Below are 15,072 nucleotides of genomic sequence, written 5' to 3'. Positions count from 1 at the left end.
TAGATAACACAGAGTCAATTTGGACTGTGTTTATTTAACAGGGCCAAAGCATCAACGTTTTCTCGCTATAGTTTAACCGGACGACCCTGAACAGTGTTTTTTTTAATAGGTTAATTCTGTCCAGCGAGGATGGGGTTGTTTTGGCTAGTGGAGTTTGCTGTGTCTGTGCTGTGTTGAGTGTATGTGTGAGTGAGTGTATGTGTGTGGAAGCAGGTGTGTATAGGTGATTGTGGAAGTGTTAGTGTGTGTTTTAACAGGGTGACAGGACGCGTTCCCGGCCGTATGGCGGAGCTTTCAGCATGTGTGTGGGCGCTGACAGCCACAGGGAAGTGTTAACACACACACACTGACACGACACCTCCACGCTATGCCATTCAATGCTACTCAAATTAGTCATTAGACACAATGCACGCACTTGCACTGAACCTGTACCTACATATGTGTGCGTGTGTGTGTGGGGTGTGTGTACGTGCCCACTGTGTGTGTGACCGCCCTCCGTCCGTCGATGTTTATTGTTTACTGTTCTCCTGGTGGCGCCAGTGCTGGGGAAAACAGAAGCTTTAAAAACACTTTGTTTTGGGGGGGGAGAGGCAGAACTCTGTGGTTTTCCTCTAATCGCAAAAGACGATCAGGGCCCCTGATCTATGTACAGAGAGAGAGAGAGAGAGAGAGAGAGAGGAAAAAGAAAGACAGAGAGAGGAAAAAAGATGGAAAGGAGAGAAGAAAGAGAAGAAGGAGAGAGATAGAAGGGAAAGGATCGAGCAAAGGGAAGAGAGGGAGAAGGGGGGAAAAAGCATTGAAGGGAGGAAAAGATGGAAAAGATAAAGAGAAGGGACAAAAGAAAGATGGAAAAAGCAAAAAGTTGGATAAAGGGGAAAATGGAGAGAGAGCAGTGGGAAAAGAGACAGTGTGAGATTTTGAGAGGTAGAGAGGAGGAAGAGAAAGAGAGCAAGTGGGAAGAGAAAGACACTGAATAATTTGGGGAAGAGAAATAAAGGATACAAAGAGTAATCGAGGGTAAGCAAGAGTAAAAGAGGGAGCAAGAGAGCTATGACAAGGGAGGAGAGGGGGGGATTAAGATGTAAAGAGAAAGAAGTGGAAAAAGAGAGATGAAAAAGAGGAATAGAATGAAAAGTGAGTGATAAGAGTGAAATAGGATAAAAGAAAGAGGGAAAGAGATTTAGAAGAAAAAAGTGAGAGAAGGGGTAAAAGGAAAATGATAAAAAGAATGATATAGAGCAAGGATGAGAAAAAAGAGAAGAAGAAAAAGGGAGTAGGAGAAAAAGAGCAAGTGGAAAAAGAGATGGGAGCATAAAAAGCATAAAAAGGAAGGGGGAGAAAAAGAGAAGGGGTGAGATGGAAGAAAGGAAAAGCAGGAATGAGAAAAGAGAGAGAGAGAGCATGAAAAGAAGAAAAAGAAGTGCTAGAGCAACCAAGAGAGGGAAGGAGAATGAGGGAGGCAAGAGAGAGAAAGGGACAAGAATAAAGATTGAGAGGGAATAAGAAAGGGGGAAAAAGTGAAATGGGGGAGGGAGGGAGAGAGAAGGGGAAGAAAGAGGTAAACGTGAAAGAAAACCTGAAAGAGAAAAAGCGAGAGAGGGAGAGAGAGGAGGGAAAAAGAGTAAGAGAGAAAGAGTGAAGGGTAACGTTACTTTTAGTGTGGTTCCTTTAGCGTACGACTCTGAGAACGAGGGTGTTCCAGCCAGTCTGTCTCCACCAGCCCTTGCAAAAAAAAAAAAAAAAAAAGAATGAACTAATGAATGAGAGAGAGAGAAATAATGAAAGAAAGGGCTGCAGTCAGAGCGACCAGAAAAGACGACAGGGAGAGGAAGAGTTGAGGTGCAATAATGCGAGAGGTGTCTAAGCTTTTTTTTATTATTCTCTTTAACAGTGGAGTGCAGGAGTGAACACAGATCACTTCATTAAGTGGATAGGAAGAGAACACGCGCTCCTTTTGTAGCGCGGTAAGTGCAGAGTGTTTGTGGAGCGTCACACACTTTTATTCCATGCTGAATGGCAGGCCGCCGGCGTTTCGGCTCGTTTGCCCAGTTATTGTCCCCCCTCCTCCCTCACACCCCAAACCGGCCCTGCGTAACACCCACCCTCTTTCGCTCAGGTATGAACGGATCATTATGGCGAATTTGCGGCTGATGAAGAGCATTACTCTGCCAAATTATTTCCCCCCTTACAATTGTGCACACAATACTACAGAGGCACAGAAGAAAACGACAAAATCTACCACTTGAGTTTAATCAAGCCTCCCTCAAATAAATAAATAACTGTTTTAAATGAGGACCAAGCCTGAGAAAAAGAAGGAAAAAAACAAATCATGCTATGTACACTGGCATATAGCATACAAGGCTCAAATTGAATTTTCTTTTTTTTATAAAAAAAAAAAAAAAAAAGGTGATAATTGACTTGGAATTTCTTGCCACTTCAAAGGCCTGTGCACCCTGTAGGCGAAGCAGCAAATTACAGCAGGAAGCGAATCTGCTATTAGTATTGTGTCAACTATTAGTGCTGTGTATGTGCTGGATCATTCCTTTTCTTTACCTGAAACCCTTATATACATACGAGAGAGAGAGAGAGAGAGAGAGAGAGAGAGAATGTGTGTGTGTGTGTGTGTGTGTGTGTGTGTGTGTGTGTGTGTGTGTGTGTGTGTGTGTGTGTGTGTGAATATTTGAATGCATTTATGTGTTTGTATTTGTGCATTTTCAAGACAGAAACTCCCCAGTTTTTTAGTACCAAACCAGAGAGAACTAATGTACAAGACCAACAAAATACTCTATGCTACTTTTTTAAGACTGAAAGCACAAAACAGTTTCTTTTTAGTTGAGGTTGAGTCGTATTAGGTTTTTAAAAATGCTAGTTTATCAGTACTGTATCTAATTAAGTAAAATTACTTGACTACGTTTCCGGGCACTGTATGTGTGTGTATGTGTGTGTATGTGTGCACAGCAGAAAAGTGAACTGCAGTGTGACACTACAAAGGCTTGAGTGTTTATTGCTAAACTGTGGAAGGAAACTTTCCCTTTTATTCTTCCGCTCCACACCTGTTTCACTTATTTGTTTTTGAGGAATAACTTATCTTACTTGTGTATAAGCATAGCTAGAAGGACAAACTCTTGATGTGTAAACAGTTTTACTGCCCTCATACATGGCTGTTTTTTTTCTCTTTTTTTTAAAGGCATGTTTACACATCTGTGACAGCTTGGCCGAATGGTCACTGTTAATGTGGAGGGTGTGATTGTGTATACAAATAATAAAAGCGTAATTTTCCACATATGATCCACGTAGACAAATATGTTGTGGGGTTGGCTTTGTTACTGTTTTCATGATAAATTACATCAGTTGTGCATGTCCGAGTGTGGTTATGGTCAGTACTTAGAACACTAAACAACTGCGTATATCTTAAAGACCAATTATAGAGAGCCTGTTAACAACACCAGCTAGTGTATAGTAACTATTTTTTGCAATTGACATTACATCTAGAACACTGAACATCTGCATGTGTCATTAAAAGGGTTATAATTATACCAATAATAGAGGCTGTTTACTGTTTGCATCAGTATGTGTTTTGGGTGATTGAATCATGTTTGGATTTACTTTGATCACATGAAAAGCCAGGTGTAAGCACAACCGGACGCATTATGATCAGATCATATCAAACCACATTCAGATGTGGTCAGAAATGCATCTTGACAACATTCAACACAGGTCTAAACAGAATGTGTTTTCTAGATCTGCATACAATTGCATTAAGTAATTACAGCAGCCACAAGACAAATCCTGCTCCTCCAAAGAGTCTGATTCTTTGCCTGTTTTAAACAGTTTCTTAACATTAGTTCCAAAGTATTTGTACTACATTGGTACCAGCATGTGAGAAACCATTTTTGCAGTAAGGTGTTATGTGCATTTTTGCAGTAATGTGCGTTCAGGATAATTTTGATATTCGAGTAACCGAGAGTCCATCAACAGTAAACCGATCAACCGCAGTAATAGATGAACAGCATCCAAAAAGTGGTGCAGGGTTGTAGGGGTCAGAGCACTGGTGTTGCACAAAACTATAGCAGCACTTAGAGACACGTATTGAGAACATGTTTTGTTATTCAGAAACAGTCAAGGGACATCAATGAGTAACAGGGACTGCCTCCTCAGATGAGCTAATGAGCCAACAGAGCAAACAAGTATAATTGGATGCTAATGAGAACTTTTCTTTTCTCCTTGAGCCAACATGTCATTTGTTGGAGAAACAGATTTTTGTTGTTTATGGACCTAGCTAACATCAGCTAAAGTATCTAGTCTTGTTTACATGACGTGCTATATCAGCCCTCTCAGATTTGTCTTCGAACAAATACTCGAGTTTCAGAGTAGCATAACATATGGTATTTTTTCGTCTTCCTGAGATAAAACGTAACGGATACCTGAAACGAGTTCCATATATGAATACTGGCATCTAGAAGAGTTAACCTGAGTTTTTTTCTGCTTACCAGAAGTAAAAATTGTAGTGACAAATGTGTTGATGTGCTCTTTACACAGTAAAGTAAAATCAGATCTCATTGGTCACCTGTAATGCATCATACAACATGTACTATAGGTTCACTACCCACCGAACTACCCACCAAAGTTTTTCTATCTTTATTTCTTTTTTTTTTTCTTTTTTCTTTATTTCTTTTCTTTTCCTCTCACTCACTGAGAAGGACACATGTGTGCGCACACTCAGAGTGTTTGGTGGTACACTGGGGTGATTAGGAGAATCAGCAGGCCTTGCAGGGAGGGAGAGAGAGAGAGGGGGAGAGAAAGGAGGGAAAGAAGCACCTCTTATCTCAGGCAATTAATCAGGGAGACTCATATTGCGGGACAATTATTCAAAGCTTATTCTTGAATAACTTACAGGCGGAAGCCTCTGGAAGTTTTTTTCCCCCTCTTTTCCCTCCATCCCCCCGGACGTGAAGGTCATGAGAGCAGAGAGAGATGCTGGTGCTGTGAGGGAACGTGTGTGTGTGTGTGTATATGTTTGTGTGTGTGTTGCAGCAGGCAAGGTCAAAGTCACCCCAAAGTCTACCTCGTCCCCTTTTCCCCCCACTTCTTTTTTCCCCTCATTTCTCTTCTCATCTGAGAACACAGAGACCTCAGTGTGGTTTTATTTTTGATGTAGATGAATATACATCAGTACTTATATTTCTGCTAAAAAGTTACTTGTTTATCTATTTCTGTGGAAACTTCTGTATGTTGTTGTTTTTTTTTTTGTTTTTTTTACAGAATATCAGGACTAACCCACACGTATGGATGAATGATTTAAGGAAAATATCAAACTGTTATTTTCTGACAAATATTGCGATTGCACTTTAAGTGTGAGTTTCTTTAATATTACGCTTCACATTTAAGACGCGATCGCTGAACACGCGCATATATATATATATATGTGTGTGTGTGTGTGTGTGTGTTTGTTTGGCTTTTTGCTGCCCAACTTAATGCACAGGGTTTAAATAGATCATAACATAGTCCTTGTAATAAGTTATGGATACTTTAGTTAGATGCTAATTCAGTAGTCGTGGTCCATTTTACACAGATGCTGTTTATTTGCTGAATTTAGCATTGGGAAGAAATATAACATTAATTGTGACCTGTGCAAAAGTTCTGTCACATTTTAGGTTTTATTTGTGTGCTAAAATGTGGTGAAAAAGTACCATATTGTAATGGTTATCAAAGGGTCATTTGACAGGGTGTTCCCAAACCTTTTTTGTGTGTGTGTACGAATATATATATGTGTGTGTATATGTATATATGTATGTATATATATATATATATATATATATATATATATATATATATATATATGTGTGTGTGTGTGTGTGTGTGTGTGTGTGTGTGTGTGTGTGTATATAAATGTATATGTGTATATGTAAATGTATATGTGTGTGTATATATAAATGTATATAAATGTATGTATATATATATATATATATATATATATATATATATATATATGTGTGTGTGTGTGTGTGTGTGTGTGTGTGTGTGTGTGTGTGTGTGTGTATATATAAATGTATATGTGCATATGTAAATGCATATGTGTGTATATATAAATGTATGTATATATATATATATATATATATATATATATATATGTATGTATGTGTGTGTGTGTGTGCCTAGATGTATTATACCTACACAAGTACTTAGATATTGCTGCTGTTGGGACCTGGTATCTCCAATTTTTCAGTTTTTGAAAGAATTTGGATAAATTTTGTATAAACTTCATGATGAAGGACCAAAAAGAAATGGCCAAAAATGACTTGGAGAAAAAATTTTGGTTCCATTGAGTTACATCAAGTAGAACTTCTGTAAAGTTACCATTTTAGAGATTTAGAGGTTTTGTTCTGACAACAGCGATATGCTTTTAATACATGCGGGACATATGAATGACCCCCTATCTGCACATTGTATGAAAACAACTCCGTGTGTACCTCAACACACTCTTGCTCTCTCTCACACATGCACAAGCTGGTGGCTGTCCCTTTTTTTATTATTATTATTATTTTTAAACGTGTCACACTGTTGTAATCAGAGTATTAAATGTGTGGGACTGAAGATCCACTTCTGTGGCCCACTCTAACAGTCAGATCTAAAACAGTGATGTCTGTTAATATGGATATATTTAATTTACCACACTAGTAATGTGGCATTGTAAAAGTACACTCATTGATTTTGTAATCTCTTCTAGTAGTTTCAGATAATTGTAAGATTGGGCTGATGTGTTGCTGTTTGAGTCTGTTGTTAAGGTCAAATACGAAAGTGAATTAGCTACTAAATCCAAATCATGTACAACCATAGCTTGTCAAAGGCTACATTCATGAACAAGCAGAGTTAGTGTTACAGAGAACTGTAGAATTTAACTAACAAATGGATTTGCATGCAAATCAGTTTTAAGTACGTACATCGGTGCATTGTTTGCCCAGGCTGGGTTTTTTCCTCTTACAAGCTTTTTTGAATAACTTTTTTTTTGTCACACTAAAAAGAAACACGAGTATCTCCAAAATGACAACTTTACAGAAGTCAAAACCTTTTTTTTAATGTACGTTAATGTGAAGATTTTGTTAATGTAGAGGTATTGTTCCAAATATTTTTGGAGCATGTCTGTTGGTCTATTCATAAGGAAAGATTCACACAATGTAATAACCAGCTGCTGTGCTCAAGCCATGTAGAAAAATGAAAATGGGGAAAAATGTGTACTTTTTTTTTTTCTTCCCCTGGACAACAATGATTTGTTTTGGCAGTGTTTTTGCCTGGGAAAACACAAAATAACATTAGAATGAATACAAACGAATATGAACGCAGTAAAACAAAAAGATTGATATAACGGGCAGTTAGAAGAACACAGGTGTGTTTGCTGGCTTCTTGGCCACTTGTATGGATTTGATCAATTCCAAAAAGCTGTTTTAAACATGGTGTAAAACCTGATATGATATGAAGTATTGATTAGATCTACTAGATGTTGGATGGTAACTGTAAAAATCATAATGATTCAAATTTATAGGGTTTTTTGAACAAATACAAACTTACTGTTCAGATCACTAGCTTAAAACCATGCTGCACATCATTGCTGTCAGAACAAAACCTCATATCTCCAAAATGATAACTTTACAGGAGAAGGAAAAAACCTTTACTTTTAATGCAAGTCAGCGGAGTCTGAATTTTTTCCAAGTCATTTTTGGCCATTTCTTTTGGTCCAGTCATCATGAAATGTACACACAATGTAAAGGACAAAAGTATTTTTAAATGGTCAAAAACTGAAAAACGATAAAAATGGAGATACAAGGTTTGGTACCAACAACAGCGATATAGGTATATACACATAGACATATATGTATTTATATGTTTTATTGGTTTGTTTGTTTGTTTGTTTGTTTGTTTGTTTGTTTGTTTGCCACACTCCTACAGGTTGCGTGAACACACAAAACCACAAACACATACATATACATAGGCACACAAAGCGGTGCTCTCAGATAGATAGTTAGTAATTGTCCATTGCTGTGGCTGTTTGGAGCTGGAACATTAAAGGCTCTTATCTCTTCTCGTTTAGACCTGTGATTCTGCCGCTCATTGATTGGAGCCCCAATAAACGACCTGGCTTTAATTGCACTGAGCCTTAATCCGAGCTCTTCACATGTAATATAGCGGCGGAAGAGAGAAAGCAGGTGAACTGAGGGAGATTTTAATGGAAGTGATATGAATTTGTCTCAAATAAGGCCATAAATATCTGTTCTGCTTCTGTTCACTTTACCACACACACACACTGTGTGTGCTTGTGTGTGTGCGAGAGAGAGAGAGTGAGAGAGGATAGAGCCATAGAGGACCAGAGAGCCAGTCAATTTTGTGAGCCATTGGATTCGGCTAAAACGACACTTCTTCTCCAGTTTCGTTCATTCTTGTTCTCTCTCTCTCTCCCTCTCTCTCTTTCTCTCTCTCTCTTATCTCTCCGTTTTAATTACTTCCCAACGTGCGTCTAAGCTTGTTTTCATTGCTACGTGCCATTTTTGGCTCCGTGGCTTTCTCTCGTTATCACGGCCTGTCTGTACTCTTTCTCGCGTTTGTAAATGACACAATCAATTACAACTCGAGCTTGTGTGTGTGTGTGTGTGTGTGTGTGTGTGTGCGAGAGAGCGAATTTGTGTGTGGTGCTTTCTTCTGCAGTGCCAAATTTAAAGAAAGCTGGTCTGATTTTTGATATTAGGATGAAAGAATAGTTGGTGTAAATGGAGGCAGTTCAGTGTCTCACACTGTCTGATTACAGAAGGTACACACTGATGCGCCTGTTTCTTCTTTCTGCCGTATTCGTCTCTTTCTGCCACTGCTTCTCAGCTCCTTTCATCTCATTCCTGCTCTAAAGAAACAACTGCATTTTTTCTCAACTTCTCTCTTTTCTCTCTTTTGCTTTTTCTCTTCTTTCTCCTATCTCTCTCCTTGCTTTTCTGTTTCTCATCTCTCTCTCTCAAGCTACTTTTCTCATCTTCTCGCCATCTCTCTCAGCCTGCACAATCTTACTCCTTCCATTTTTTTGGTTTCTCCTCACTATTTCTTACTTCAGTCTTCTTCTTCTTTTGCTCTCTCTCTGCCTTTCATCATTTCTTCTTCCCTTGCTCTCCTTTTCCCCTCTCTCCCTTCTGTTCCTTTGCTTTTTTCTTTTCTCTTTTGCTCCCTTTTCTTCCCTCTTACTCTCCTTTTCCTCACTCACCACTTTTTTCCCCTCTTTCCTTTTCCTCTCTTGCTCTCTGACTCTCCTGTTCCTCCCTGTCTCTAACTCTTTCTCTTTTCCTTTTTTTTCCTCTTTCTCTCTCTCCTTTGCTCTTTCTACCCCTCTCTCCCCTTTTCCTCTGTCCCTTTGACTCTCTCTCTCTGTTTTTGCTTTCTCTCTCTCTCTCTCTCTCTCTCTCTCTCTCTCTCTCTCTCTCTCACTTTATCATCATCCCATCCTCTCTTGGTCTTTTCCTCTTTCTCTTCTGTTCCTCTCCCTTGACCACCTCTCACTCTCTGTCTCTCTGTCTCTCTCTCTCTCTCTCTCTCTCTGTCTCTCTGTCTCTCTCTCTCTCTCTCTCTCTCTCTCTCTCTCTCTCTGTGTTATGAGTCATTAGTGTCTCCCACATTATTTTTATGAGTGAGATACTCAGAGAAGCAGGAAAAGGAGGAATAGAGCCATAAAATGCAAATATCACCCGCACTCCTCCCTGCCTTTTTTTTTTTTTTAAACAAATTAAATGTCAGTGTCGTGAAATATTGTCAGTTTCATTTGCGCTGAGGAGGGGATGACAAATCCATATTCTTCCTTTAAATAAAAATTCTTATTACGGCGCAGTGGCGGCAGCGGCGGGGTAATCACGGCTCCACAAAGCGCGCGGTGATTAACGATAGCAATTTATTGTGTGAGGGAGGCTTCTCGCAGAGAGAGTGCGAGGAGGAGCAGAGACATCATCTTTATCATAATTCATATCATAAATAACCGGGCTTGGCCAATCAGAGAGGGGCCGACGTGTCATTCCCCAAATAACCTTTGATAACTATTACCATAGCAGTCGGCAACGGAAGAAAAAGCCCAAAGTCACAATGTTATCTTATCCCCATTCGCCGCCTATAGAATACAACAGTATTACCATATAGATTACACTATTTATAATGGAGGGTGTCAGAGGAGAATGCCTGCGCTGCCTGTCCTCCGTTGTGGCTCTGAGGGGGCAGGAGGCTGTCACACGGCCGCTTAACCAGTATCACAGCAACCACGGCGTGCAGCTGGAGTGTGTGTGTGTGGGTCTGTTTGTGGAAGAGGAGGGGAAATATTAGAAAACTTTGATTTTGCCTGAGTTTACACTTACAATACGTTGTCCCAGCTATAGCATGTGCATAGCTATTACTGTGAAAAGTCTGAGACCAGCCTTCTATTACTTAATTACCAGCTCAAATTGCCATTGACTACAAGTTATTCATTCTTCAGCATCAGTTAAAAAACAGAAAACCCATATTTTTACAAATTAATTACACCGAAGCCTCAACAGCAAATATATCATATTTTTCAGTTTTTAGTTTGTTCACCCTTTATCTTTATGACATCCTTGCTTTCAGTTCTTCAAAATCTTTTTTTATTTCTCAGTGAATGCTACATCCTTTCTTCTCACAGTGGAAGGATGGACAGAAACACCTGTGGATTGTTTCAGGTCTGAAGCAAGAGTGGAGCTTGATTTTCTCCTCTCTCTCAAAAATGAAAGCTTTAAGTGCTGTTTATCTGATTGTGTGAGCTTTGATGGTCTGTAAGGTCATAGTTTTTATTTGTTTTTTTCAGTATCTTTTAATACTTTTAACTTTGACTTTCTCTTCCTTACCCAAGTGTATATGTATAAATAATATATATATATATATATATATATATATATATATATATATATATATATATATATATATATTATCACGTACAAACCTTGTTCTCTGTTGTTCTGCTGTGTAATCAGGTGTGAATGATTTTGATCTGCTGCTCTGATAGCTGTCCTCTGTTCCAATAATATTGCTCTCTTTCTGTGAGTCTCTCTCGCTCTCTGCCTCTGTCTCGCCCCCTCACCTCACTATCTCTTTCCATGCATACAGTAAATAGTGTAACGATTCATTAGCTGAATCATTGCATCGATTACAATTTCCCGCCTACATCGGCCCTCTGGGGGCAGTATCACTTTTAATTGCTCTGGCTTTGGCCCTGAATCGGTTTTAAATGGTTTGGATTAAATGAATCACCTCTTTTCCATGACAAACACACCAATATTAAAATGTGTTTAGAGAATCACAAGCATAATATGCTAACAGAAACAGGTCTTTGTATAGTTTGGGTTGGCGTCTACTCACTTATGATCTCTTTTGACTTTTGACTTTAATTTGGTAGTTAACATGAAAGTTAAGAACAATCTCTGAGCATTTCAGAAAATTTGCATGCTTGATTGAAAACACTCATAGCAGAAAGGGCTCTGTGTAGTTCCAAAAAGGTTTTGTGACCATCATATTCTAATGAGGATGCCCATTTCAGATTGCCACATTTTTACATGAATAGTAGTCAGATACAGCAATGCGAATGTATTTTGACTTCTTGGGCATAAAAAACTCACATCCAACCCTGGTTCTGACATGGCTTGTTTTTCTCACTCTTTCTCTCAGATGAAGAGGAGGAAGAGCAGGTCTCTGCAGACATGGGTACATCTGCTGAGGCCATGCAGGTGTCTCTGGGCGAGGAAGAGGATGGTGAGGATGAAGAAAATGATGAGAACTGGCTGGGCCAGCGCAGGTCAGATAGCCCCAGGCCAGAGGGACTTTTGCCTGCTGCTAAGAGGCCTCGTTTGGGCACCAAACCCGGCTCCAGTCCTGAATGGAGCTTCGAGCCGAGGGAACCTCTCAGCTCGCTGAATGCCCAGCACATGCCTCGCTCTCCTTCGCCACCGCTGACCATCGAGCCTGCCCGGCCCACTGTGGCCCCTCCCACGCCAAGCCACAAGCCCAAAATCCCCTCACTCTCCCCAGCCCGCCAGAAGAACAAATCACCCAAAAGAGGGGGTGGCTCTGCCTCTTCCGGTGTTTCTGCCCGCCCGCTGGCCTTGACTCCACCCAAGAGTGCTCAGAAGGCAGGGAAAAGGTCACCTGGGCGACCCCGAAGCCCTCGGAGCCCACGACCAGGACCAGCCAACTTGGTGCCCGCCCAGTTTGGAAGGGGCTGGGCAGGGCTTCATGCTGAAGTGGTTGCTAATGATGGGCAGTTCAAAGGTCACGACGCTAAAGAGGAGGCTATTGAGGATTCCATCGCTGCAGTGATAGAACGAGTACGTAAAGACGAAGCAGGCCCAGTTGACCCGTTTGCATATGATTCAGGCTCGGACAGCGATGGGCTTCCAAGCCCCCCAAAAATTGGACCCAAACACATGCAAGGCCTCAACATGCCTAAACAGCCGCTTGTTCCGAGCAAGCACGCTCACATTCTCGGTGCTAAACAGCTAGCCACACCACTAGCGCCTTCGTTACCTGCCCCGAGCCGCTGGACTATGGACGACTCCATAGACGAGGTCATCAGAAAGGCCAATCAGAGCCAACCTGTGGCTTCCCAGTCGCCATCGGAGCCCGCATACTTCTCCTCGCCCTCCGAATCTCCTCCCACGCCGCAACCCCCACTAAAACCGCTCCAGGAACGCAAAGATCCGACCGCCACCCCCACTCTCCTCAAGAAGAAGCTCAAAAAGGACGTCAAGACCAAGCTGAAGAAAAAAGAGAAGGAGCGGCTGAAAGAGAAGGGCAAAGACAAGGGTAAAAACAAGGAGAAAAACAAAGAGAAGAAGAGAGAGAAAGAGCGAACAGGGCAGATGGAGGAGAACAAGATGCCCTGGCCTGAGTTATCACTAGGCATGGACGAAAGAAGAGACAACGCTGGTGGTGGCAGCAAGAAGGAGAAGGACAAGCACAAGGACAAGAAGAAAGATAAAGAGAAGAGCAAAAAGGACAAAGAGAAGCGAGACAAGGGCAAGGAGCGAGGGAAGGAGGAGAGGAAGTTGTCTCTAGGGGCCAAAGAAGCCGCAGTCGCAGCCCCTGCCGCATCACTTCCACTGTTCAGCCCTTCTTCGTGTCTACGCATCCCCTCAATGCTTCCTCCTCTGCAGCCAATCCTACCCGAAAAACTGTTCCACCCCAAGGAGACCAAGAGCAAGGAGAAGGACAAGAAGAAGGACAAGAAGGAAAAGAAGAAAAAGAAGGACAAAGAGAAAGAGCGTGAAAAGGAGCGAGAGAAGGACAGAGAGAAGGAGCGGGCCCGTGAGAAAGAGAGAGACAAAGAGGAGAAGAAGAAGGAGAAGGAGAAAGAGAAGAAGGAAAAAGCAAAAGAAAAGGAAAAAGAGAAGCCTAAACTGGAGAAGCCGGCTGTAATGGTAAGACCTGGATGACTACACGTTAAACCCCAGATCACAAAGTCCCTGACCAGAGTGTTACTCATGGATAGGGCAGCCAAAAGGGCCTGCGGTGAATTCTTCCATTACACACTGCAACAGTTTGCATAAAGCATTTATAAGACCTTCCCTTTATAAGACACACAAGTGCTAGAGCTGCACGATATCAGACAAAATACTAGTTACCCTTTGCAGTTTTAGCCAGTAAAAGAGAAATTGCAATCATTTTGCTATACCATTTAAATGTAATTACATAATTATGTTAGTATGTAAGTATGCTTTTACATTTAATTTACATTCTGTATCAGCAGATTTGGCTCTTTCTTTCGACTTCATTAACAAAAACATGGCGTAAATGTAAAGTAAGTGAAAATGCAAAGGAATGGCTTTTGCTGTATACCTGCCCGTAGCTGTTTGCCAAATTCAAATCATAATAAAACATCTCCCCTTCTCCTTACAAATACAAATATGCTGTGGGTCAAAAGTTTAGAATCTACGTTTTCCACCAAATTCCTCTACTTGCTTCAGTGAGCTATGAGTGAGAAATGATGAATATAAAATTAAACCCCACTGGCAATAGCTCTCGAATCTCGAAGGGTTAAAAAGTCACTATTGAAGCCTTAACATGATGTGATGTAAAGATTGAAAACATCCTCAGAAACTCATATGGTGCTTCTGAGATTTAAGAAATGTATTGTAATAGTATCAATTAAATATTCTAAATAGATTCAGTCTGTTGAATCAAATAGTAAAATCAAATAGTAAATTGAACAATTTTAGTAACACAGTTTTCTGGGTAGTGAACAACTCTTAGAAACTCTTACAATAGCTAAATTTAAGGTCTTAAAATGTTTTAAATTCTAAAATGATTCATAAACACAAGGTAAAAAACAGTAATTATGTATATTATATATGTATAATTCAGAACACTCAGAATCAATCAGAAATCAGAAACTAACCACTTATGAAGGGCTAGAAGATGACAGAGCATATAGTTAAACACACTAAAAATGAATGACAAATAAATAAATAAATAAGATAGACAGTACAAGGATAGAAGTGTATATTCAGTAATATGAACTTAATAATAATAAAGAATTTTATATACATGCCGCATGCGCTATTGTATTTTTCATTGGTGAGGTGTTAAATGGTATTAAAAAGCATTGAATTTGAATGACTTACGGTTGTTTCCATTAAATATATTGAGTAAAATCAATGGCAATAGACATCAAAGTTGCGAAATAAAGCAGAACACATAAGAGAAAATAAAACGGAATAAAATAAGACAAATAAAAACAATTATTAGAAACCATAAAACCAAGTAAAATGAATGTTTTAAACAATCTAAATTAAAAAATATGTCTTAAATGTTTCTTAAAAATGTGCTAATCATCATCTGCCCATTGTGACCTTTTGTTATATCCATATTGCAAAGGCCATTGTAATGATGATGATGATGATTAACAGTCAGTATATCGTGCAGCCCTAACAAGAGCAATCACTGTGGAGAGCAAATATAGTGCTTGCGGCCCAGACACAGTCAGATCCTGTGTGTGTGTGTGTGTGTGTGTGTGTGTGTGTGTGTGTGTGTGTGTGTGTGTGTGTGTGTGTG

General features: G+C 40.1%; 1 protein-coding gene across 1 annotated transcript in view; it reads left to right on the top strand.

Moving 5' to 3' along the window:
• Nucleotides 1-15,072, top strand: part of taf3 (TAF3 RNA polymerase II, TATA box binding protein (TBP)-associated facto) — an 87,196-nt gene that overhangs the window by 56,376 nt on the left and 15,748 nt on the right. The window contains exon 3 of the mRNA XM_037542368.1: nt 11,692-13,439. Coding sequence (XP_037398265.1) covers nt 11,692-13,439 — 1,748 coding nt within the window. The remainder of the gene's footprint in view (nt 1-11,691; nt 13,440-15,072) is intronic.

This window comes from Pygocentrus nattereri, chromosome 1 (assembly GCF_015220715.1).
Source record: "Pygocentrus nattereri isolate fPygNat1 chromosome 1, fPygNat1.pri, whole genome shotgun sequence".
Taxonomy (NCBI): domain Eukaryota; kingdom Metazoa; phylum Chordata; class Actinopteri; order Characiformes; family Serrasalmidae; genus Pygocentrus; species Pygocentrus nattereri.
The sequence above is the reverse complement of the archived record's forward strand: the minus strand, read 5'-3'. Positions and strand labels throughout refer to the sequence as shown.